The sequence below is a fragment of the Uranotaenia lowii genome, chromosome 2, assembly GCF_029784155.1.
Source record: "Uranotaenia lowii strain MFRU-FL chromosome 2, ASM2978415v1, whole genome shotgun sequence".
NCBI classification, from domain to species: domain Eukaryota; kingdom Metazoa; phylum Arthropoda; class Insecta; order Diptera; family Culicidae; genus Uranotaenia; species Uranotaenia lowii.
Window position 1 is genome coordinate 371,012,389 of NC_073692.1, and position 27,727 is coordinate 371,040,115.

At 34.4% G+C, this 27,727-nt stretch overlaps 1 protein-coding gene across 3 annotated transcripts in view; it reads right to left on the reverse strand.

Moving 5' to 3' along the window:
- Positions 1–27,727, reverse strand: part of LOC129750155 (membrane-associated guanylate kinase, WW and PDZ domain-containing protein 1) — a 77,761-nt gene that overhangs the window by 31,775 nt on the left and 18,259 nt on the right. For 2 of the 3 annotated variants that reach the window (XM_055745398.1, XM_055745399.1), the window contains exon 2: positions 4,599–6,323. In XM_055745398.1, the coding sequence (XP_055601373.1) occupies positions 4,599–5,155 (557 nt within the window). In that variant the 5' untranslated portion in view covers positions 5,156–6,323. Of the gene's footprint in view, positions 1–4,598; positions 6,324–6,391; positions 6,516–27,727 lie in introns of those variants that run through there. The other variant, XM_055745401.1, reaches the window with a different exon arrangement.

Consider the following 27,727-nt stretch of genomic DNA (forward strand, 5'->3'; position numbering starts at 1 on the left):
CACAATTAACCCTCCAAAGCTGTTTGAAGCGCACATTTCAAACATCTTTATCATCATTCCAATATACACTGGGTTTTTTTTACGCGGGGGTTTCGTACCACGTAAAAAACGTGTTAATTTGAAAACCGCGTAAAAAAACCGCGTTAATTCCAAAATCCGCGTAAAAAAACCCGTAATTTGAAAATCCACGTAAAAAATCCATTTTAATTAAAAAATCTGGGCAAAAAAGTACGTTACAAAAAAAACGCGTAAGAACCATGATTTTTCAAAAATTTTCGAACAATGATAGTTTATTTTTAAGATAAAAAGCAAAATCAATTAGATAAATAGAATAGTAGAATATAGTGAGGCTTATTTGACAGTGTGGAATTCAGATCGTCTCATGTCTCATGTCTCAGGTCTCATGTCTCATGTCTCAGGTCTTATGTCTGATGTCTCATGTCTCAGGTCCCATGTTTCAGGTCTCATATCTCATGTTTCATGTCTCAGGTCTCATGTCTCATGTCTCAGGTCTCATGTCCCATGTCCAAGCCTCATGTCTCATGTTTCAGGTCTCATGTCTCATGTCTCATGACTCATGTCTCAGGCCTCAGGCCTCATGTCTCACGTCTCACGTCTCATGTCTCATGTCTCATGTCGCAGGTCTCATGTCTCATGTCTCATGTCGCAGGTCTCATGTCTCATGTCTCAGGTCTCATGTCCCATGTCCAAGCCTCATGTCTCATGTTTCAGGTCTCATGTCTCATGTCTCATGACTCATGTCTCAGGCCTCAGGCCTCATGTCTCATGTCTCATGTCTCATGTCTCATGTCTCAGGTCTCATGTCTCAGGTCTCATGTCTCATGTTTCATGTCTCTTGTCTCAGGTCTCATGTCTCAGGTCTCAGGTCTCAGGTCTCAGGTCTCAAGTCTCAGGTCTCAGGTCTCAGGTCTCAGATCTCATGTATCACGTTCTTAGTCTTAGAGCTAAGATTTTCCCAACTACAAAAAGATTTAAGTGTTTTCCTTTGAAAAAGTCTTAGAATATTTCTCTCAAAACCGCGTTAATTCGAAAATCCGCGTAAAAATGTCGCGTAAAAAATACCACGTAAGAAAAACCGCGTAAAAACATCTCAGTGTACTGAAGAACTGGGAGTTTTGACAGACCAAGTATGTTTTATGAAAATAATGATCAAATTAACGAAAAAAAATTAAAATTAGAGTTTTAAAAATCGGTTCATTGGGAAATGAAATACAGCTAAGCAAAGCCAAAATTGGATGTCGTTTTTTTAAAGTAAGATTTTTTTCTACCGGATCAGTTTCTGAATCAGTTTCTGAAAATCTGGTAATAAATATCGACTTTATTTTGAAATGTTGAGTAATTAGAATGAATTACGTAGATCATTAAGACACCTAAATATGTCAGATGATTTTATGTCAAATAAACAATAAACAATAAACAATTACCTGCACAATAAAAATAATATCATCAAAATCGGTTAACATTTACAGCCAGGAGAACGAAATCGAACTACAACTCAAATTTTCCCGAAACGGATATTTAGCGAACGGCTTTGGAAGGTTAAGAATAATTAGACTATCAGTTTTGTCGAAGCCATGAGTGATAACAGACTCAATGTCGAACAATGTGTTTCATTTTTCTAAGAAAATTCTTTAGTAGATAATCTATATATCTCACGTGAGCCTTCATTACGTCGTATGAAACATTTGAGAATTCACAGAAAATTGCTGAAAAATTTATCAAAACAACTTTTTTGCAATTAGACTGTTTGTTTACATTTTATTCCATACGACGTAATAAAAGCTCACGCGAGATATATAAAAATTAATTTCTGTCAAGTTCTCAATTTATGCTAACAAAGCCAAAGAATGAAGTCAAGTATGGTATGGCATGGCAAAGAATTTGGGAACGAGGTATGTTTCTACGATTGTCATAGACCCTAACACCTAGCAGTGTGGAGAGGGGTGTCGGAATGAATCATCCATACGGATGAAAATCCTTGCAAATAAAGGAAAAAATGGAGAGGGGTAGAAAGAAGGGGATTGGAAGGACAGAAGGACCCCTTATCAGATTAAATATTTGGCATAAATCGAGAACATATTATGCAAAAAAGACTATATTTTATAAGATATGTTTTTTGCGTACGAATATTTTTGAACCCTCCCTTTTCAGTGCGGAGTCGTAAGAAATAGGCAGGTTTAATTCATATTTTATTTGAAAAAAAAAAACTCGAAAACTCTTATTTAACAAATGGTGCCAAATGTGGCATGTGACGTTTTTCAAATATTTAAAATATTTCTATGGGGGAGATGGTGGGAAATAATTGAATAACTTATGAAGCTTATAAATATAGATTAAAAATTTCAAATGGTGGGAACAATTTAGAGATCAATTTTCAGAAAATTAGTTTAAGTCAGGGGTGAGCAACCTTTTGAACCGACGGGCCAATTTAAATTTGAAATCTCGTCGGCGGGCCGCATTTTAAATAACTTTTTTTAATAATTAGCGGAACTTCACGTCAATTTTTATAACTACAAATTTTTGGCGAAAACAAATCTGAAAAAGGAAAGATTAACCGAATTTATGAGTTTAAAAACAGAAAATCAACACGACTTTTTAAATACCCGATATTTAAAAGATACATAACTAAATCTTTGTAATTTTTACTATCTCTCAATTTTTCAATAGTCAATCACAGTCTTCTTGGCGTTGGACGTTGAATTGCTAATTGACTTTCTGTGTTTTGTTTTTCCATAATTAAAACTTTTCCTCGAAGCCTAGATTTTTTTCTAAAAAAAACGATAAGAACCTCGTTTTTTAGATCGAAGTTCTGTATTGGATTATTGCATTAAGATGTTGAGCAAGGTTGTATAGAAATCACAGGAAAATTTTCAATTTCACATATTTTAAGCCACTATCTTCAAAGTTCTAGAATTTTTATCCAGATTTTCATAATTTCTAATCTTATTTAGATATCATTGGGATAGGATTTCAAAAGCTATATTATGAGTGAAACAACTCAATTTATCGATGATTGTTATAAATTTTCTATCAAATCTATCAATCAAAAATATCTATCAAAAAAGCATCACAGATAATCGTCAAATAACTTTTGAGTCAAATCACAGAATTTCAGATATCTATTATTTTTATCAAGAAATAATAATTTTTGTCGGTAAGTTTAATGCCGGCTGATTCATGTTAATATAAAATATAAAATCGTTCACCCAGGCTTTATTATTAAACTTTCGTTTTTTCGTCAATATTCAGAAATAAATAATATTTCCCAAGGTTTTGGTTTGCATATTTTTACCAGTATTTGAATGCTAACAGAACAAGCCTTTTTACCGAATTAGATAAGAAATTATCTGCTGAGTATATTTTTTATCATTCAACCTTATTTTTGCATGAGACGAAAATAATGACTTCACTAACGGACTTCGAAATTCCTTTGATCATGTGTAGCTTAAGCTGCTCTTCCTCACTTTAATGGATTTTGCTTTTCAAGGTGGTAGGAGTTAAATAATTAGGGAAAATGTATTCTGATTCATTCCTGATTCTAAAAAAAACCCAAAATAACGTTATGCCAATAAAAAATATTGCATTTATGCCTTGAATAGAACATAATAGAAACTTAAAAGCCAGAAAAAAGTTAACAATTTCAATGATTGTGGGGCAAATGCAGATTAGAGCATATTTTGATCTAGTCATTTAAATTTTCCTAACAATCCATTGTTGAAAAAAAGGTAAGGCATAAAAATTTGGAAAAAAGCTACGCGGGCCGCACAAAAGGGTTTCGCGGGCCACATGCGGCCCGCGGGCCGCGTGTTGCTCACCCCTGGTTTAAGTCATGTTTGTACTGCAATTCGAAGCTCAGCTGCAGCCCTCATTCTTAGCTTTTGTCGCTTTTGAAATATGCTGTAGTTTGATTATAAATAATGCCAACAAATTAATGAAAATTTGGATAATTTTTAGAAAATTACATTTATTTCAAAAAGGTATAGCAAAGCACACCGGGTCAGCTAGTAAGTTGAAGTAAGGATTTGACATAAAAGAAATTAACCCATGGCATTGTAATTACGATTTTTTAATATATGTGCCCTAATATCGAAGAAAGTATGCAGAAAAATTACAAATGCCAAATTTTTTTTTTTGGGAAAAAGTAGTTTCTGAAAAATCGTTGTCGTTTCTCCAGATTTGGAAATTCTAGCATGTTTTTTCTCAATCTCCACAAACATCTTCCTGTACCTAATGAAAAATGTTTGAAATGAAATGAAATTTGCAAAATTGTATTGAATTAAATAAACAATTTCAAAAACTATTTTTCAACTTTGATGGGCCCTAACTTCAAAAAGACCCTAAATAACGGCTTCAAATATGTTCAGCCGTGTTATTCGAGTTAAAATGTTATTATTTCACTAACTCAATAATTGCTATTGCAATTTGCCATTTAAAAAATAAGTCATGCATGGGTCAACAACCGACTAGTAGTGTCAATTTGCCCCTACTGACTTGAAATCTCCTTCTTCCTCTTCACACTCAATCAAAATGTTTCGAACTTCATAGCTTCCAATAAAAATTAAATAAGAGAAACTTACTCGATGAAGTACGCCTCGCCACTTTCGGTGTAGGCTTTCTCCCATTTCGGCGGCAAAGGACCAAGCCCATCGTCTTCCTCGCCGTTGTGAATGGTCGACGAGATGTCCGACTTTTGATCGGCATAATAACCACCATTCCCATTTCCACCGTGCATCGGTGGCATCGGGGGTCCTTGCGGAGGAGGATGTCCACCCCCGCCACCACCACCACCCCCGATCATACCGTTACCCATCGTTTGTTGGTGATGAAGTTGCTGCTGGTGGTGATACTGCTGCTGCTGCTGCTGTTGTTGTTGGTGCTGCTGATGATGGTTATGATGGTGGTGATTGTGCTGGTGGTGATGATGGTGTTGAGGATGATGGTGGTTGGTGTTGTTCATCATCACGGGGTTCGAAGGACCCCTCGAATGGTCATCTAGACCATTATCAGCTGAGTTAATTTCTTCTGGGTTGCCACCATTCATGGCGCCAGAATTATGCCCACCAGATTTGGACAGGTCATTGGTGGGGTCCGAATTAATCCCACTTGGACCAGCGCTCATCTCTGACTCATTCATTTCGATAAACTTAATTTCACTTTCCGATCGAACGTACTATTGGCAAGGTGTTACCCAACACATTTTTATCAACCTGTTTGGAGCTGGTTACTGAACTTCTTCCCGTATTTTCGGTCGAATGAGTAGTCGCGATGTCTAAAAATGAACCTCCCTCCTTTCGATGACACAGATGTTTCTCTTCGACCGTAAACACAGAGACTGGTATAATCGCACTTTTTTAAATGAATGGCTTTACCACCACAAACACTAACACACTTTTGTGGTTTCTCGTTTCACGCGAATCTAAACATTTAAATGCACCTTCATGGGCGAATATTTTTAGCTAGTTAGTCGGGACGACGACTATCACTTCTTTATGTGTGAATTTTTGATCAACTTTTTACCATTTTTGTTTGCCTTTCTTTCTCTGTTTACACTACTGGCATCACATCTTACTAATACTAGTAATCGAGGGCACTTTCTTGGACCTGTTTTGTCGTGGCACTTGACTTTCTGGAGCAACACAGGTTCTTCGACCGTTTTATTTATTTCTGTGACTTTTTTTCTCTCTGCTTCTCACCACAGCATACATCCATCCACCTGTCGCTTGAATCGTCGTCGTTTGATACTTTCATTAACGTTTTGCGCCAACGAGCTAAATTTTTCTTCTTGAGCAAAGCTCTGTCGATGCTATACTATCAGCAGATGCATCTTCGTTTCGTAAACTACCTATATGTAGGAAAATTCCCCGTAGTATATTAATCTACTACCATATGCTGGCTAAGACACTACCGTTGAGTTGTATATAGCACTGATTGATATGCACGATTTCCATGAGGTTGGTTGGTTGCGCTTCGAGACACACTTGAGCACATTAGTAAGACATGAGTCATTCTTCGGTTAAGCCAGCTTGCATTCCGGCACGAATCACTTCAATCCTTTTTCGGCAAGCCAATTCACAGAACCACACTGTACCCAGAGTAGATGGTATTGAGCTTCCAAGATCGCCGTTGAGATTTGGCAATTCTACTTCATTTCGCAACCATTTCGAAAGATGGCCATTGATACGAGCCACACTTGAATTTAACACCTATGATGCCCAACCTTAGATAATGCGCTGACAGCTTCCAACTGCACGCGAAGAATAGAGCACAACCCATCAACTGCCACTCACACGGCGGATTGCAACCTGAAATAGGAAAAAAGAACAACAATCAGATTTCAGCCGTCATACGAAAAAAAGAAATTCACACGAACAGAGTTCTATATGTAGCAGGTATGTACGTCTCTATAAGCCTTGCCACGCAATTTGATACACAACAAGGTATGAAACTGTTGATGAAAACGATTCAATTGCCTTCCAATGAGCTTGAACAAAATGTGTATTACGGCGAGAAAAAAACTACTTTTAACCACCGAAAATAATCCAAACGTCGTCAGTCGCTGCTTTCCAGTCACTTCACCGCGTTTTGACCACAATTCGCGCTACATCCGAACCGGACGACTAGCAAACTTCGACTATAGGCACATGAGCCAATCTTTCTCGGCCGGCGCAATCCATGGCTGATAGACTCATTATTGTCTTATTTTTAACACTGAACTATTGATTTAATAAAAAAAAAAAAAACCTAATGCCTAATAATTCAAACCATAAAATAAATATTAGAAATAAAATTCTCTAACATAAGTTTATTTGTAAATTTATTGAACAGTGTATTTACAACAAGTACAATTTTCGGATCCAAAGGGAAGTGTATCTGTTGTTTTCCTAATAGTAGAATAGAATTGAAAATCACCAAAATGTGTCTTCTACAACTTGTTTCAAATTGTTAAACGGATAAATTAAGCATAAGTTTACTTTTTTGGGCGAAGCAATTGGCGTCGGGGATCAAAAATACTGAAAAATGTGCGAAATAAGAATAGTATTACGTATGTTTTACTTCAAAAATCAAAATTATTTCTTAAAATTAACTGTGTCAGAGTGAATAATAATGCTGCTTTCTTCATGCTACTTTCTTCATTAACATGACGTGAAATGATGAAACAAATATTCTGGGTTAATTTTAAATCAGAAAAAACAGATTGGAATTCAAAAACTTTTTTTTCAGTACACCGCACTTTTTTCAGTTTCAAGTCGTAGACGGCAGCACTATCTTGCAGTTAACACCAAATTAAGTTTCAATATTGATTTTTAGGGTTTATTTAGACCTATATTCATCATTCCGAGATAGTTTTCAAACAGTTTTGTTGGAGTTCACGCTGTAGAAAGCTTTTCCGGATTTGCAAAAAAATCACCAGCACAAGAATAAACAACCGCCAAAGTTCTTAACTTCCGATTCAATTTCCGATACAATGTCGTCACCGAAGCGTCATCATGTACAGAACTAACTCCGGAAAACTGCCACAGAACAACTATCTTTATGAACATGAATTTCACATCCACAAATCATTTTTATTATACAATCGATGAATTAAATAAAAATAAAAGTTCTAATGAATCTGATCGTTTTTCTTTAAAAATCCTTCAACTAAATGCAAGAGGTATCAACAACCCTGAAAAATTTGATGATATTAAATTAAAAGTTAATCAAATTTCCAGGGATTCCACGTAATTGTTATAGGAGAAACTTGGTTAAAGAAAGATCGTATCCAACAAGCTCGTCTACCAGGTTTCAAAGCATACTTTTCATGCCGAGAAGGTAGTGCGGGAGGAGGAATTGCTATCTATGTGAAGGATGAAATTAACTGTGATGAAATTGGAAACCAGAATATTGATGGAATGCATCACATTCATGTTCGCCTACAAGTAAGTGAAGGCAAAGTCAATATCCATGGTATATATAGACCACCTTCTGGCAATATGCCATGTTTGTTGGAAAAATTAGAAACAATACTATCTGCAAACAATCCAAGTGCATCATGCCTAATAGTAGGAGATATAAATATACCGACAAATAGAACACAAAACCCAGACACAGTAGAATACCTGGAATTATTAAACTGTTTTAATTTTAAGGTAACAAATACCCACGTAACAAGACCTGCTAGTAACAATATTCTAGACCATGTAGTGTGCTCCGAAAACATCCAATCTAGCATCGTGAACGAAACTGTTTGCTCAGACATCAGCGATCACTCCCTCATATTTTCTACAATTTCTTTCAAGAAAAAGGTTGTTCTACGCAAGCTTGAAAAAGTAATTACAAATAACGCAATGCTTAATCAGCTATTTGCTGAAAAAGTTATTAATCTTCGAGCTGATTCTGCAGAAGAATTACTTTTGAAAACAATCAGCGTTTATCGCGAACTTAAGGCTAAATGTTCAAAGACTATCACAGTGAATGCCCGAGTAAAAGGAGTATGCCCATGGATGACGGTTGATGTTTGGCAATGGATGAAAATAAAAGATAACCTTTTCGCAAAACACAAACCCTTTCGATGTAAGCACTCGCAATTTATTAAAACATGCGTCAAAAAAACTAAACTTGTGCAAGCAAAACGCGAAAAAGCTGTACTACAGTAATCTTTTCAACAGTTCAGACAGCAAAAATATTTGGAAATGTTTAAACAATTTATCTGGTAAAGGATCGAAAGAGCATGATTCAATAAAACTTCTTATCAACGGAGATCTAACAAATGACGAAAAGACTGTTGCAAACACTTTCAATACATTCTTCAGTAACATAGGTCCCCAGCTAGCCTCCACTTTAACGAGCCAGCGAAATACTAACCGATTTGGAACATTGTCACAACTGCGCAACTCAATATTTTTGGAACCGGCTACCCAACAAGAAGTCATCACGAAGATACGAGATCTGGATCCAAATAAAAGTGCTGGACCAGATGGAATACCCGTATATTTTATTAAAAATCATTTTCGATTTTTCTCTACGTTAATACGAGATATTTTTAATGAGAGCCTTCATACTGGGAAATATTCGGAATGCTTAAAGGTTGCTAAAATCATTCCGATACATAAATCAGGATCAAAATTCGACGTTAATAACTACCGGCCTATCTCCATTCTACCTGCCCTAAGTAAATTGCTAGAAAAATTGCTGGTTACTACGAGAATAACAAGGTTTTTTCGAAGCCAAGGAGTTCTATATGACTGCCAATATGGTTTTCGGGAAGGATCCAGCACAACTACAGCCGTGTGCGAGCTTTTCATGGGCGTCTACAAACCCCTGGACCAGAAGAACCCCGTGGGACTTCTTTTTCTCGACTTAAAAAAAGCGTTCGACACCATCGATCACGAAATATTGTTGGAAAAACTAAGTTTCTATGGTATTAGAGGGATACCGTTAGAAATTATTAAAAGCTTCCTGACCAATAGAATCCAGTACGTTGCAATAATCAACCGTTGAGAGTCGGAATACCCCAAGGCAGTAACCTCGGTCCTCTACTTTTCCTTGTTTACATCAATGACCTACCTAACCTCAATCTAATCGGGAAGCCACGTCTATTTGCTGACGATACTTCTCTGTTTTACACTGGGAAAACCGCCCACTCAATTGTCGAGAGCATGCGTGAGGACTTGAAGGTTTTACGGCAATACTTTGATGAAAACCTATTATCACTGAATATAGCGAAGTCCAAATATATGATTATAACAACATCCAGTAGGACACAGCAGTTGCATGAAGATTTGACTATTGAATCAATACCAATTGATAAAGTGGAACACTACTCATATCTCGGGCTGAATATTGATAGCAAACTGAAATGGATCAACCATATCGCCAAGCTGCACAAAGAAGTCAGTGCTACGTGCGGTTTATTATGGAAAATTAAAAAGTTCGTACCAAGAAAGCAGCTGTCTTGGACGTACCAAGCATTTGTACAGTCTAAACTGCAATACCAAGTCTTCATTTGGGGTGCGTCAGCAGATATACACCTAAAAAAACTACAATCTGCTCAAAATCGTTGCTTAAAAGCTATATTTAATAAGCCCAGAACGTACTCTTCACGACTCCTGTACTCAGAAGCTCCGCAAACGACGCTACCAATAAAAGCTCTACGGGAATTGCAGGCAATCCTGCTCATCCATTCACATCTACACGACCAGCAAGCTCATCATAATGTTGTATATGAACAACCAAGCCGTGCATACACCCTCCGTAACTAAGCTAGCCTCTCAATTAGTAGACCAAGCTCTGAAATGTCACGGAAGGCATTTCCTTATTACAGCAAACTACTTTATAACAACCTTCCTAGTGTTCTTAGAAATGAAACGAACACAATCAGATTCAAATCAATGCTGAAGCAGCACATCAGAACTAAAATGGAAAGTTACTTCTACCCCAAGGCCGGATTAAGGGGGGGGCAAAAGGGGCAATTGCCCCGGGCCCCCCGGCTTAGGGGGGCCCCCCGAGGGAAAAAAAAGTTCTACATTACTTAAATCAATACTTCAATTTCTTCTAATCTATGGAAAGAAATCAAAACTAGAAAACCGGAACGAAAACTTGAAATATAACAACAAGTGGCCTCCGTGAAATAATATCTAGAAAAGTTTTTTAAGTTAAAGGGGCCCCCAAGAGAAAGTAGTGAAGAAGTTCTCCCACATTTTGCGGGATGAGAATATCAAAATTTTGGTATTGTATTCCAAAATTTTCAGCTCGAAATCTGGACAAAAATATTGTAAACCAAATTCGAAAAAATTATAAAAGAATATGAGGCAAAACATCTCCAATTTTCATTTTTTATTCATCGAAACGTGTTAGCTCACAGTGCTAATAGAGAACAGAAAAGCTTTATGATACACATTTAAGAATTTTTCCCGGGTTAATACCGGGTATTATTATAAATTATCACTTTTCCATCATTATTATTGAACTTTCCGTTGGTTAATAAATTGCAAACCGCTTTCGCTTTCTATTTTTGAAAATAAATGCTTAAAAATCTGTAGTTGCTTGAATTGGACCGATCGACAGTACAGAGTTTTTTTTATTGAATTTCCATCCCAAATTCTGCCTTAGACTTTGAATTCGTATTGGAACATTTTCAACTGATTTAATTCAAAATTTTATCATTTACTGAAGTAAATATTCTGAATTCAGTATATCGTTTTCCAAATGATCATTCTCAAATTATCATAAAAAAGATCTAATAGTTGAATTGTCAATATCATTGAGTAATTGTCTTAACATAAATATTTCAATGTTTTTAATCTTATCTTTATCCAGATTCAATTCATTAAGATTTTCTTGTGGTGTTTCTTCAGTTACTGAAGTTCAGTTTCCTTGTTTTCCTGAACTCAGGATCTATGTTTAAGGTAATAAACTCATTTGGATTCCTTTTTTCAATGATAACTGATTCTGAAATTTTAACATTTAATCTCTATTCCGATTTTATTTTCAATCGCTCATTCAATTAAATTTTTGTCACATTTAGAATAACAATTTGATAATCATTTTTTTATCTGATGAGAATCATATTCATAAACATATTCATAAACGTTTTTTTTTGTGTTTCAAAGATATAAAATTGAAGTTCACATTTCTGCTTTGGCTCTGATTGTAACTTTGAATCTTTTTTTTTTCAAACTAATTAAATATTTTTTCTTCAAAACTTAATTTGAAATTATGATTTAGAGTTGAGACAACGAATTGTGGTTCGGAATATAACCTGATTTTTATTCTTGAATTCTTAAAGTTTTATATTTGTATCTCTATGGAATTTATGTTTAATTATTTTATTTATTTTTTTGAAATTTGTCTTCTATTTTTAAAATCATGATTGAATTGTCATGAGGTAAATATTTCCCGTTGAAACAAAAATGAGAAATAAATTTAGCATTTTTCAGCTCATATCAGAGCATTCTTTTTTTTTAATTTCTAAACTCTTCCGCGATGTTTGCATGTGATTAATTAACAATTTTTATTTAAAGTTACCAAAAACTATCTTCTAGGCGGATAACATGGCTATTTGAAGACAGTATACTGAACTCATCTAGAGTTCTTTTACACGTTTTGTATTCTCTGGGATAGCATTTGAAAAAAAATAGAATCATAGGGGCCCCCGAGAAATATTGCCCCGGGCCCCCCGATGGCTTAATCCGGCCCTGTTCTACCCATAATAGTTCATATGTTGAAATAAACCCGATGATCCGTAATCCTTGAGACACCGCCAATACGCTTCCTTCAAAGAGATTTATCTCGCTGGAAGCAATGTGGAAATATACTTCCCATCATTTTCTTGAACGAGACTGGGAAAGTTGCATTCAAACGATTTACACTCCCGTTTTAATTCTTTTCTTTTCCGCCAACTGCCACCACCTTCCGCCGCCCACCGCCTACTCACCGCCAACCACCGCCACCCACCGCCACCCACAACCACTCAACGCCACACACCGCCATCAATCGCCGCCACCAATAACTGCCTGGACCACCACCTAAATACCAATACCGAGTGTACTAAATACGCAAAAGAAAATCAACTTAAAGTTCAGTGTTCCTTTCCCAAGTGTTCGTTGAAAAGAAAAATTACGAGATCGATGTATATTATTGTAAAACATGAATGAAAAAAAAACCGAAATAAAAAATTATGAAGAGGTTTTGCGCCCACTGGAGAAGGACTTTGCATAGAAAGTACACTCCCGCGGGCTTTTCCCTGCTCATGGAAAAAAAAATGCAAATCATACCCATAATACTGCTAGGCGTCTGGTCCATCAAGTTCCATCGGAAAGTACAACATTATTCTGATTATCGCTCCAAGAAATTCACTTTATGTGACTTGGACGGAATTCTAATTATTTATTTAGTGATATTTGAATTTCCAAAGCGAATTTTTGAATTTTTCGATAAAAACTTACTTGATTTATAAGTTTTGTACAATGATATAGTATGAAATTTTGTTGAATACAAGGCAATTTATTTCAATTTATCAGTTTTTTGCATTATTTTTTTTATACCCCTTCCTCCCCCCCCCCCCTCTCCCCCCCCCTCCCCCTCCTCGCAACGTTAAAACTCCGAGTGACCTTATTACTTGACCAAAATCATCCAGCAAACCTTAATAATCCTTGAAGGCCGAAGATGGGTCTCAATTCCGTTTAATACATGCTAAGAAAATTGTACATATTATTTATGTAAAAAGTAAATACTTTGAAGTTCGACAACTTTTACGTAGAAGTGAGTTTAATAAATGATATAAGTACTTTGTCAGTTCTTTCTGTTCTACAAAACCCTCTCTGTAGGAAGAACTGAAATTTCAGTAAATTTGTAGTTAACGGCGTTTTGCTTCTCACTCGCACCACCAAGAGTCAGTCTATGATTTGCATCCTACTTGCGCGCACATAACAACTTTTGCAAAACTGCCCGGTGTGTCTTTGCGGAAGCCTTGGTAAGTTTAGAAACATTTTCATCTGGTATATGCTTTTTTAATAATTCTTCTCGATAATTTTAGGATAGTGGTTGGTTTCCTCTGGATGTACTTTTAATTATTTTTTTTATAACAATTTTGCTAACTATTTTTTGCTTCTACAGGATTTCTAACTTCTCCGGTCAGTCGGCTACTGAATCGTATAAACATCGTCCAGTCCCAGATTTTTGCCTCGATGACACCAGCTCAAGCAACTGTTCCGAAGTGGCCAATCAGCGTGTCTTCCAGTTTATGCATCAAATTATGGCCAATTCAACAGGATCCCCAGCGAAAGAAATTCTCAATGAACCAACGAAGACAGTTTGCTAGGACAAACAGTTGGCCCGAAAATGATGGAGGTGATTATTACTAGGTCCATAGCTTTAATTTTATCTATATCTATCTATATATCTATCTATATATATAAAAAGTAATTTCCGTTTGTTCGGTTGTATGTTTGTCTTCAATAGGTTCAGCCGCCTTAAGAGCTAGAGAGCTGAAATTTGACATGGGTGCTCATTAGGACCAGGAATGATGAAAAATGTTTTTAGATGACCTCTTTTGAAGGGCGTCGTCCATACAACAACGGTTTTGTTCCCACGAACCAAAAGTCATGACACCCATTTTGCGAACCGATTTTCGTTTCCGTTCGTTTCGTTGGCGGGATTATTTTCACCATCACCATGGGCCGGGTATTAGAAACAACGACCATCCAGAGCTCACATGTAATGGATAGCAAAGCTTGCTGAGCATTAAAAATTTGGAAGTGAAAATTTAGGCGGGTGTTTTTGTACCTTCTACTGTTCAGAGCACGTGCTACCGATACGAGATATTTGGATACAATTATAAGCTTACATTTTGATTGAAAAATACAACTAGCCTGTTAGGAATATATTGACTAGAATAGTAGTGGCTTTCAAAGTGATCTTTCCCGCCGATGGGGGGCTTTGAGGGTCAACCATTTTTATATTTTTGGAATTCCTCATAGAGAAAGAAAAACTTTTTTTGGATTCAGAGTTATAAGCTCAAGGCTGCGATTTTAACGCTTCAATTGGAATTTTAATAGGGATTTTAATAGGGGATTTTAATAGGGGATTAGAAAATTGATTAGATAATAAAATTTGAGGTTTTGAGTTTTATAAAATTCGATTTCACTGACCAATTTCTAACTTTTGAGTTATCATTAATGATCAATGTGGTCGATTCTACCAATCCATTAATGGGATGTTTGTGCCCATGAAAAATAAAACAGAACTAAAAAAAATCTTTTTCATAATATAAAAATCGTGTTTTCGAGATGATTTGTTTTCGATGACTTCAAAAAGCTATTAGTAGAACTTTCAACATTTAAGGTAAACTTATAATAAAACAGTGCGAAAGTGAGTTTTCAACATGCTTCAACAAAGTTCGAAGGTTTTTGAAAAAAATTCTAAGTAAATGAAACTGAAGTATACCATTTTACCATTTTACATATTGAAAAGTGGGATAATCTTCAACGGACATTTTCATTAGATAGGGGATGGAAAAAATAAAAAAAAAAAAGTAGTTTAATCTTTTGAAGATTAAACTATTAGGCCAAATCTATTCAATCTTCCTAAGAAATTATGGTTGTAAAAAAAGGTTTTTCATGAAAAGAGGAATTAGCATACCAGGATTTTTTTTTTTATTTCCATTAATAAAAATCTTATTACTATAAATTTTTCGATAATGCGAAAACAAAGAACAGTGAATATACTCAATAAAAACTTTAAAAAGACTAACAAAACTAACATGGCCAAACTTGGGCCAAATTTCTTATAATGATGTAATATAAAAGTTCCAAAATTTCGAAAAGTCAAACGATTCATTTAGATTTACATTTTATGTGAACCCGAGCAAGGCCGGGTAAAATCAGCTAGTAATTGATAGACAATAAATAAGCATACTCAAAAAGAATTTGAATCAATTTGAAAGAAAATATCTTTGCTTCTAAATTTCAATTTGAATTCCGAAATTTTCCTTCTTTATGTGATTTTAACATATTTTTCAGTTCACAGAACTCTACTTTCTTTTGCGTACTCTCTACATACTGGTACGTAAAGCCTTTGCTACATACATTTTCGTACCATCATTTTTACATACTGATGGCTTCCTGCACTTACGGGTCGTTTTTGACTTCTTTTCACTTTCTGTTGTGTAGGATTTTCTAAGGGTGTAGCAAGATAGTGCTACCACCTTTGACTTGAAACTGGGGAAATAGTATTTCACTGTTTGAAAACATTAGTATTTTTGAATGAAAAGCCTGTATTTTCTGATTAAAATTCAGCATAGAATCTATGTTTCATCATTTTACGTCATGTTTATGCATGTTAATAAAGAAATTAGGCAGTTAGATAAATTATTATAGCTCAAATATTAAATTCCTTAGCGCTAGAGGAGCATCTCTTGAAACCCCTTTAAAATCTTTGGAATACTACAAAAGGCCTCAAAATGCAGTAACCTATTCATATATTTCGTAGAATCAGATTTTTCCTTAAATGTAGGTTTGATAGTTGATAGTTGATTTATTTCACTTAAATCAGACACATTTTAAAACTTCACTATCACTAAAACTATTTGGTTGACTGTTAGTCCGAATTTAACAAAATATTCGAGCTCAGAACGCTAAAATCTACCAAATGCTTCTCCCTAGAGTTATCAATTAAATTCTATAAAAATGTTTTTGTAATGGTAAGACGTGTTTATTGAAAAAAAAATCCTTCTTAAATGGTTCTAAAATTGTCTTTCTAACCTTCATATTTTATTTTTATTTCCAAATGAATTTACCGAATTTTGTAGTACAGTTGTTTTTTTCAATTTTAAATAAATTAACCGAGTTTTTAAATCAAACTATTTAAATTTTTAGGAATATGTTTGATAAGTTTGTATATGATTTTTCAATTTTTAATTTTTGGTGTTTCAAAAACATAACCTTTTATTTTTTTTTCTAATCAAAAATTCACATTTCAAATCGCGATTAGTTTTTTTTTCAAATTTAAAATACTACAGCGGAATTTTATATCAACCGATCAGTTGAAAATAAAGAAAAGATATGTAAACTATGATGAAAAACAAATAACAATTATAATTGTTTTCCTAACAATTAATCATGGTTAATTTTTAACCTGATCTGACATTTATTATAGAATTAATTTTTCTTCTTAATCTGTGTTTTGAGAATATTTATATAAAATTTTTAAACTAGACTGCTTAGAAAATATTTTAAGCAATTTTCTAATTAAGAATAAGAAACATCATTTTGAAAATTTTATCAATGACTTACCGAAAATATAATTGATTTGGAACTTTCATTGTGATATGTTTTGGAAGTTCTTCGCACAAGTCTGGCTTACAATATGTCCACTCAGTATCAATGTTCAAGTTAAATCAGTCATAGTGTGGGGCTTATTAAAAAAATGCAGGATTTTTCAGGTTGCAAGGCTGATTTGGCGATTTCTTTGAGGTTGATTTTAAAAGAATTCACATAATTGATTCTTCGATATTGAGATGACTTCACACTTTGTTCAGTCAACACAACATCCATAAGTAAGTAAGCCATAATCTGAGCGATTTGTTTTTAACAATGCATGTATTACTCAGAATACTCAGATAACAGGTTGATTTAAAATGTGGTACTAACCAATTGTTTGCAACAACCAGGGTAAGAAAACTTCTTCTTTTGGCTCAAAATATTAAAATGTGTAAAATTGATCATTAAACATCGGTTTCATCTACATTTTATTGACCTACATAGGGAAGGATTGGGTTGATGATTAATACGTCCAAGAGGAAGTATAGGGCTCAAACCGTGAGCCCTTTAAAGCTGTATTTTGGTCTGAAAGTCGTCCATGATTTTTGGTAAAATTTTAATGTAGCGTTTACATAAGTAAAATTCAACGTTTGAGTTGTTATATGAACATTTAACAGTTTGTTTTGGAATATGAACATTTTTTTTCTGTTAACTCTGGAGTAAAGCAAACTCATCGTTTTTGTGTTCGGTTATAACTCGGTATCTGAAGAGTTACGGTCTTTGACAGTGTTTTAGAAATTCTAAAAAGAACCCTAAATCGACTAAGTCCTATATGTACATCATTTCCATCAAATGTACCGTGGCTACTTAAACCCAATTTAATACACTTGATTAATGATCGAAGCATTTCTTACAGATTCTTAAATATTTTTCATATAGGTACATCATAACAAGGATTTCGAAATTTGACATTTCCATCCTGAAATCAATTTAAGTAATATTTGAACCGATTACATTACATTACATTACATTCGCCTAAGTGGGACTGAGATTTCATGAAGCTCAATTATCCAACTGCACGTATCGAATAGAAAAGTTGCCTCTATGTGAGAAAATAAAACTTATTTGACCTATTCGTGATCTTAGTTTTGTTTCTTAACTTCTAATTTTAATTCTGATCGAGTTATCTATACAGAATGCTAAGTCGGAAACTTTTTTTTTTGCAAAATTAAGATTCTAAACATAAATTTTGAATTAAACTCTCAATATTATTCAAGATTTAGATAAAAAAATTAAGCCATTGTCCTCACATTCAATTCTTAAAAAATTGGGAAATTTTCGGACGACTTAACGACCGTATAGTGCTCTCAATTTATGAAGAATTTTCACCATAACTATTTTTAACCTATTTGAGTACGAACAAATATTTTCCAAGAATATTAAGTTTATGGGTGAATTCTCACAACTAGTGTGCTTGAAAATATAGAGTGATTCTTTCGAGTTTCTTTTCTTAAATTTTCTATCAACTTTTATCATTAAATGCTGCCAGATTGGCTTCCTTTTTTGGAGCATTCATTGGTACGTACTATATCTAAATTATACTATATCTGAATTAAAATTGTTTAGTCCAGCCCTGTTTTGAAAAGACGTGAAAAAAAAAACCCACGCACACACAAATGTACTTGCAAGCTTGATAAATCCTATAAAGTAAGGTTTCAAACTCATTCTTATCATGTTTAACCAGGAGATAATTTAGCTTGTTTTAAAATGCAAATTTGTTAGAAAACCGTAAAAAGTAATCAATTTGGTCGGGATAGCATTAGTAAACCTACAACAACTATTAGTTAGCATGCTCAAATTTGCGTATGCGGACAAATTTTACTCAAGGGGAGATGTGCTGACATTGAACTAACAATTTAAAACATAGGGAAAACACATCCGACACTTACGCGAGTACGCGACAACTTACGAAAGCTATGCCAAACCAGCAGCAGCAGCAGCATCGGAAACCGGCTGCGGCCGGCGGAGGGCTGAATCGAGCGAGCGCGTCGAGTGTGTCGTAAAAATTCCCAATGAATTGCCAAGTTTTACTTCAACCCATTCATAAGGTCACAACTACCGGTCCGGAGCACGAAGGCACGGACCCGGACCCGGACCGGAATATCAGCTCTCTCTGCAAGTTTATTTCTTGTATTTGTTTTTGTTGCTTTAATATGTTGGTATACTGAGCCGGAGGAGAGAGTTAAAAGTCCCCGTCGTTCGTCACTTAACCATTTGGCTTGGTTACTCGAAAGAGGTACCCCTCACTTAGTGTCAAGGGGTTTGCTGCTGAGCTCGACTTGAGGTCTTGGACCGCTGTAAATATACTAGTACATATATTTTGTCGGAGCAACTTTCGCAAACGCTTTACCGGGGTTGCGCAAAAGAGTGGGACAAACTACTGAACAACCGGGTCTCTAGTAGCTTACCACCATCGTTGGCTGGCTTGTGGTTAGTGGTAATTGTATTAGTAAATAGTACATACTTGGATTTTGTAAGAGTGGCAGACCACACCACACAGAACTTCCATGATCAACAACAACATCAAACTGGGGGCAGCTCCAAAAGCAGGGAGGTGAAATACCCAAGCTGATCGAGCAATAAAATTCCAGATTGCGCAGTGGCGATATTTGATGCGCGCCGTATGAATGATGATCGTTGGGTTGTGGTAGGTAAATAAGTAACACGCACGACGACATTCCGACGTTGGTTTTCCTACGTTTTAGGATGATGATGGGTGATGTCTTTTGATTGATGCTTAGGTTAATCGATTTCGAATCAATCATTTCCGATACCGAATGACATACACATCGTTTTGAAACTTCAACTTATTGATGACTCTATGAAACTGAGTGTCGAAAATCAAATCAGAAGCATAGAAAGACACAGAAAGCATTTGGAAGTTTTTTATAAGACTTTTCCATAAATGTTTTGCTTGAAAGCAATGTCAATACAACTTTATAAAACATAAATTGACATGGAACACCAAAACCTAAATAAAAAAAGGGAGATTAATAATAACTGACAGTTTTTTTAAACGTAACTCAAACATGCCAGAGAGCAAGGTGGTCACTTGTTACAAATTTCTGCTAAAGCAGTCCGAGAATTCACTCACCAATATGTATCAATGTATCTACATTTTTTGATGACTGTTTGTAGTAAAAAATGCTTCAAAAAAGAACAATTGGTGTTAGATCAACAACGACCGAATATGTTTAAAAATTCGCTGAAGCACAGGGTGCCAACTTAATAACAACTTGTGGTTTGGTTATCTTATTAAGATCGTCGCTTGAAAGTACAATAATAAGACAGAAATTAAAGCATCGATAGGTGGAAAAATCATAGCTAAAGCGCTTTAGGTAGAAGAAATCGAATATGAGTTGGGAAATGTGTGCTAGGGCTTTTGTTTTGCGAACAGCTTTAGACTACTTGGATGATTCTTTGTGCTTGCCGTTTCGATGTTGATAAGAAGCGATGAAGAAACCCATCGGGGTCGAACGCAATCTGATCTACTTTTAATGGGCGATGGAAGCGAAAAGTTATTCTTTCTCTCCTTAAGAAAAACGCCTTTAGAACTGTCAAAAGTTGGGTGAAATTATAGCTGCATCCCACTTGCACTAATGCAAAACCATCACCCAAATTCGTCAGCGCTTCCATCGCCTATTAGAGATTTTATTCTACTTTTTTTTTTCTTCAGAAACAAATGTCATGAAGTGATTTTCCAATCGTTGCACAACTAAGCACATGATTTTGGATTTTATGCAGTATTCAAATCATTTCGCTCGATTTTTTTTGACGATTGTACTGCTTCAGGCTTGATCAACAAGATCCAAAAGAGTCAAGAGTTCAAAAAAAGTGTCATCAAAATTTAAAAAAAAAACATTTAAAACATATAGTCGGTGCCTAATAGTTGCCCTTCCAAATTCCATGTCGAACCTAATATTGTCCGATTTTTTCCAATGGTTGTTCATCTTTAAAACCTTCTAAAGGTTCAGCGACCATATATTTGGTTTCAAAAGCTGGTATTTGGTACGGAAGCTTATTATGATTTTTTTTTAGTTCAAATGCAATCCAATTTGAAAACGGCTCTTTTGGAAGCGGGTCGTTTCTAGAAAACCGTTCAATGCACAAAACGGAAAATTTGAACCCAAAATCTCAACCAATTGGTGGTGAATAGAGGTTTAAATCCTTATAGAAATACTAGCAGACCCGGTAAACTTCGTCTTACCATGTTAAACTTGGCGTTTCATTTTCAATTTTTCCTAGTTTTTTTTTTACATTTCCCTTCTTTCCCTTAACTCGAATCGTCCCGCTTAATTCTATCTAAATTAAAACATAGAATTTTAAATCAACGGGTCTTTTAAAATCCAATTTTTGTTACTTGTTCCATAAATAACTGTATGTTGATAATATGTATGTTCCATTTGCTATATTCCATTTAGTGATTTATTCCGTTTTGTTCGAGTTCACAATAAGGTTTAAACCGAAATAAAAAGTATCTCATTTATTGGAATATATTGCTTATGAATCTTTGGAAAATTTTTGAAGTGTTTTCCGAATATTTTGCCTAACGCAGCGCTTTCAGCTCCCAATTAGCTTTGGATGGTGTATTTTTAAGAGCTGAATAATTGAAACACATAAGAAAAGATTTTTTACTAACCATTTTCAAACAGCTTTTTATTCATCATCCTCATGCTTCAAAGCAGTTTGAATTAAAATCCATATTTTCACCAAAATCATTTACAAAAAGTTTCGCCTGATACTTAAGTTATAGACTTTACACATTTCAACTTAAAATGTTCCCAAACAGCATTTGTCATGGCATTAAATCTGACGATTTTGTATACTGCAAATCCCTTTTTTTTATTCAAGCAAAAAATGCAAATTAGTTCATTTGATTTCATTTAGGATTATGTAAAATTTTTAAGATTAATAACATTTAATTGGAAAGCAGATTTTTTAAAATTTAATAGATCGAAATGAAATAATCTGTTCAGGCTTTGATGGTTTCGTGAGTTCATTTCAAAAATGAAACATAGGGGCAAATGCAAACGAATATCACCACAGTTCAACTTTCATATTTTCTGAAAAAAAAAATCATATTTTCAAAAAAAATATTAGTTATGTTGACAAAAAGAAATATTGAAGTATACATTTGTATCATTTATTGGGGCAAGTGATAACACATAGGTCTTTTTCAGATGCGTCAGTGAAAAGACTTTAAAATGAATTTAATACTTGTTCTTGTTTGTCTGTTTCATCAACTTTCATTGATATATACTAAGTTTTCTCCGGAATAAATTAATGCTTGATACTTCAATTTCACTGAATGCTGTTCAACCAAAAGACCTTGATCAACAAAGACCTTTATAATAATTTTGAATATCCGCTTCAGACTCAACAGTCGGGATATCCTTTCTGGCCATTTTGGAGATAAAATTCTTGAATTGTAGATGTTTCATTGCTAAATGGCGCGTTTTCACTTATTCCACCAAAGAAATTACATGAATTTATATTACTTTTAACACTTTCAGGTCATATTAAACGTTCATCATAAAAATCTGCTGCCCCTGGAATATCAATCACAAAAAAACTTTTCAACAAAAAAGTGAATCAAAAGTCTCTTCTATGTAGCCAAAATATGTTAAACAAAAACAAACTTTTCATGTTAAGTTCGTACTTGAATTGTGTGTAAACAAACAGTAAACGTGTAAACAGTTTTTTGATGAATGATTTAAAAAAAAAAAGAGTTGAGTTTATGTAATCAGATAGTTTTTTTTTGGGCCCAACAATTTTTAGATGGAGAATTAATGTCTACACTTTTCGTAAAAGTTGAAAGTTTGCACTTGCTCTATTTTACTTTCTTAATTGAAAATTCTTCCGGAAAATTCATATCCTCACTTTTTGTTATAGAAAAGTAGATTATTTTATTGATAACTTCAACTTACGTTTGCAAAAAATCAAAAAATTCATTCGGCCTTTAAAAACTTCAATCCTATCTGATCTCTTTCAAAGAACAGACTCTCGTTCAGTTAATGTGTCCAGCGTTCTAGGCGTATCGGATTATACTAAATTGAATGTAAAGCTTCCCAATTTCTTATTTTCAAACGTTCAAAAAGTGTCATTATTTTATATTTATCATTACCAAATTCATATCTTTTGGACAACAATTTACTACTTAAATTAACACGAATTAAAAATTGTTTTAATATTTGAAATCGTTTATATGGTTTTGATTCGATCGATAAAATATCAATCCGTGTCACATCTAGTCGTCATTTATTACCATGTGCTGTGTACAAATAAGTAAGGAAAAAACACATCTAGGTTGCATATCGCCCCAACGTGCATAAGAAATATAGGTTCTTAGTTGAGAAATAGGCGCCTAATTTTTAAATTTTTCCAGCGATGGACAGTATGCTTTGGTTACTATTATCTTGCAACGACGTTTGCTAGCGACGCCTCGCCCATGGAGACGAAAAACAAACCCCTCGAAGAAAAGAAAATCTCTAAAAATGGATGCCTGACTTTTCAATTTCAGATTTTGGCAAAACAAATATTATACCTATGTTTGATTCGATCAGCAAAATGTCAACCTGAGTCACATCTAGGCGTCATTCATAACCATGTGCTGTAGAAATGAGCTAGGAATCAAGAACAAAAAAAAATCACATCGAGGCTTCATATCGCCACCACTTGCATTGAAAATATGCTTGGTTGAGAAATACGCGCCAAAATATTCTCACTGATCAGTATGCTATGCCATAGTTACTATCTTCTAACGACGTCAGGTCGCGACGCCTCGACCTTGGAGACGAAAAACAAACCGCCCAAAGGAAAAAAAAATCTCGAAAATATGGAAGCCATGACTTTCATTTCATTCAAAAAACTACAAATTTAATTATTACGGACAATTGATGCGACTTTGTGTTGTTTTTATTCGATATAAACCGATTCGCATGGCTACAGAATATTCTAAAAATAATTTCATTCGAATCATTTGGGTCATTTCGGAGGAGTAGTACTACAAACACCGTTACAAGAGAATTTTATATAATAGATTTCTCGTACACAAATACTCTCCCATGCCAATTTTAGTTCTATTTGCTTGATAAACTAAAATTAAAAGGATTGGGGCCTCCTTTCTTCTTTCTTATCGTCCCAATATAAGGAATAAGAGGTCTCACTGTCTCAAACAGTTTTAGAAAAAATTCTCGTTTCTAATAACTTTCCCATGCCAAATTTCTTTCAAATACGAGATCCAAATCAACATTAAATATTTTTTGTACCCAAATACTTAATTTCGTTCCATCAGCTTGATCAGCTCTCAAGTTATGCAAAAAAATTATATAAGAGAATCCCTTCCCTCCCTTTCTATATCCTCTGTGGAGGGAGGGAGGGGTTTGAAACAATCATAATCACAATCTACGCGCTCAAATACCCTCTCATGCCAAATTTGGTTTCATTTGATCGATATATTTTCGAGTTTTGCAGAAAAAAGAGTATGAGATCCACCTTACCCGTTTTTTATTACCCCTCTGGAAGAAGAGAGTGGCCCTACCTAAATTATCATTTTTCGTACACCTATAATGTCTCATGTAAACTTTGGATTCATTTGCTTAACTAATTCTCAAATTAAGTAAAAAGTTGTATGGAAGCTCCCTCTCCCCTTGCTATCTCCCTTCTGGAAGAAGGTAGGGTTCTCAAATCATCATACAAATATTGTTTGCAACCGAATACCCTCCTATACCAAATTTGGCTTCATTGTCAGGTTAAGCAAACATGTTTCTTTTGTATGGTAGAGCCCTCCCCGCCTTCTAGTGAAAGAGAGGGGTCATCATCAACTTCCCACACATAATCGTTATTTTAAAAATTGTTCAGAGGGCGTTTAATTATGTAACTCCCTTGTCACAGAAAATTCAGTAAAATGTTGTTTTCAGACGTTTTACATTCAATAATACATGTATCTTCAAGTGATAATTTATTTCACTGATTCACAGAGAATTGATTATAATTGCTTTTTTTTCAAAATGTGGGGTAATTATGACTACTTGTTTTAAAGCCTTGTTTGATCATCTAATCTTATCTCCAATGTTTAAAGTACTAATAACCATCAAGATCTTGTAATTAAACCGTTATACATAACTGAATCAGTTTCTCAAAACTGTGAATATGAGATTGTAGGACACGATTTCCTGTTCCTTGGTGAATACAAAAACTCCCCATGACTATTTTTTTTTTTTTTAAAAACGAACACAAACACATACAGGATCTCAATGAAACTTGATGTTTCCTCGAAGAGATTCCTTTTTTCTTAACTCTAAGCGTACATTTTTCGAGGATATAATGGCTAGCATCTCACAGATGCTAAAACCACCAACTCACAGAAAGTGTACTATGTGTGCCGTGACCGGGATTCGATCTTATGCCCGCTGGCTTAGAAGACTTGAAGGCTATCCTCTACGCCACGGGCTGCGTGCTAATTAAGGGTAAATTTTGGAAAACCAGAATCGTATCTAGACGCATTGTTCAGAATCCTCTAGAAATATTGCCAACCCAAAAAAAAAATGTTACGCAACAAGAATCTTAACAATGTTCATTATTACCCCATATTCACCTGCCCAGACAACCATCTGGTGGGTATTTCGAAATTTCAACGCAAATATACGTGCAAATGTCATTTTTGTCATTTTTTGTCATTTTTGTCATTTTTGTCATTTTTGTAATTTTTGTATTTTTTGTCGTTTTTGTCATTTTTGTCATTTTTGTCATTTTGTCATTTTTTGTCATTTTTGTCATTTTTGTCATTTTTGTCATTTTTGTCATTTTTGTCATTTTTGTCATTTTTGTCATTTTTGTCATTTTTGTCATTTTTGTCATTTTTGTCATTTTTGTCATTTTTTGTCATTTTTTGTCATTTTTGTCATTTTTGTCATTTTTGTCATTTTGTCATTTTGTCATTTCTGTCATTTTTGTCATTTTTGTCATTTTTTGTCATTTTTTGTCATTTTTGTCATTTTTGTCATTTTTGTCATTTTTGTCATTTTTGTCATTTTTGTCATTTTTGTCATTTTTGTCATTTTTGTCATTTTTGTCATTTTTGTCATTTTTGTCATTTTTGTCATTTTTGTCATTTTTGTCATTTTTGTCATTTTTGTCATTTTTGTCATTTTTGTCATTTTTGTCATTTTTGTCATTTTTGATACGTGCAAATATACGTGTAAACATATCGTATATAATGCAGCAAAACCAGTATATACGTATCATTTTGGAGGCCATATAGGTACATTAGCACACATATTCTTGATTTGGATTGTATTGAATTACGATTTACACGATTTGTCATTTACGACTACCCTGATTCTTTTTGGAATATACTATGACAACTTACATCATCATACAGATGATTGAGTTTGTAGTATTGTAGGTATTCGCTCAATATGCGATTGGGAATATCTTTATCTACGACATTTTTCCCAACAATAAGGAAAGTTTGACGACTTATTTGGTCATTTTTTGCGACTTGAGTTCAGGGCTCTCTTTTTTCGTCAGTTGAATAAAAATAAGATTTTTTTTAAGGATTTTAAACCGATTGGTTTATTCATCCTTAAAAATAATAAAAATAAGATTATTTCAAAGAAATGCGTTTTTGCTGTCAAATTCAAATTTATATCGTACAAATTTATTATTTGCCTGATTGCTGATTTGTTTCAACGTTCATGAAGTTATTGTTAGTAGACGGACTTGATCCTCTGACAATACGATCTGCAGCTCATGATGGTTCCTCGACGCTATCTGGAATATATAAATTCGAGGGGATTTGCTTCAAAGGCATTAAACCAAAAGCAAATCGTAAATTTCTATAACTAAGATCTTTTAAATCGTAAAACACGTCATCGATGATCTAAAAATAGATCAACATGTGGGAGCCTCCTTAAATACGATTCTAATCATCGATGTCTTATCATCATAAACGATGTTATTGAACTTATTTGTATACTATTACGATTGCCAGCAAATACGTTTTACGAAAATCAGACATGCGAATTAATTTGCGTAGGTATACGATTGCATGCACATTGTTACGAATCAATGCAGATATACTATTTTATAGCATATATCTCCAAGTGACAAGCAAAGTTGCGAGCTTACTTTCTTTCTGCTAAGATCTAACACCTGGTTGTTATGATAATATATATCGTATTTCATGTGTAAAAAAATCTTTATTTCGAATTATTTTATGCATAGCATGACAAAGTCTGTCAATCATGGCTGATCATCGTCCCAGACAATCATTTGGTGGGTATTTCGAAGTTGCAACACAAATAAACGTGCAAATATACGTGTAAACATATCGTATATAATGCAGCAAAACCAGTCCATAGGTATTATTTTGGAGGCCATAGGGCGTTTGCTACACACACATACAAGAGGTCTGTTGGGCACACATTAGAGGTTTTTATATGCGAAAAAAGCAAAATTCAACCAAAATGTTGGTTTTCCCTTGAATGAATTCTTAATTTCTCTAAAAAACACTCAAAAAGTATATTTCGGAACATTTGCTAACAAGTGGAAACGATTCTGCGATTATTTTGTTGGATATCAGTGGGAAACCAAGCAAAACAAAAAATGAAAAACAAGCCAACCATCATTGTAAAGCCCATTAAACGGTCCCCCCGGATTCTTTGTTCACGTTTTTGGGTCTATCATCTGAATCAAAGCAATCGAAAGATTCCTTTTAATTCAACCACGGTAAATGAAAAGTTCCTATACCAGTATTTCGATAGCAACTTACTATCTTCTTCAGTGAACGTTTTCGATTGATGAATGTTCACTGAAGAAGGTAGTAAGTTGCTATCGAAATACTGGTATATGAACTTTTCATTTACCGTGGTTGAATTAAAAGGAATCTTTCGATTGCTTTGATT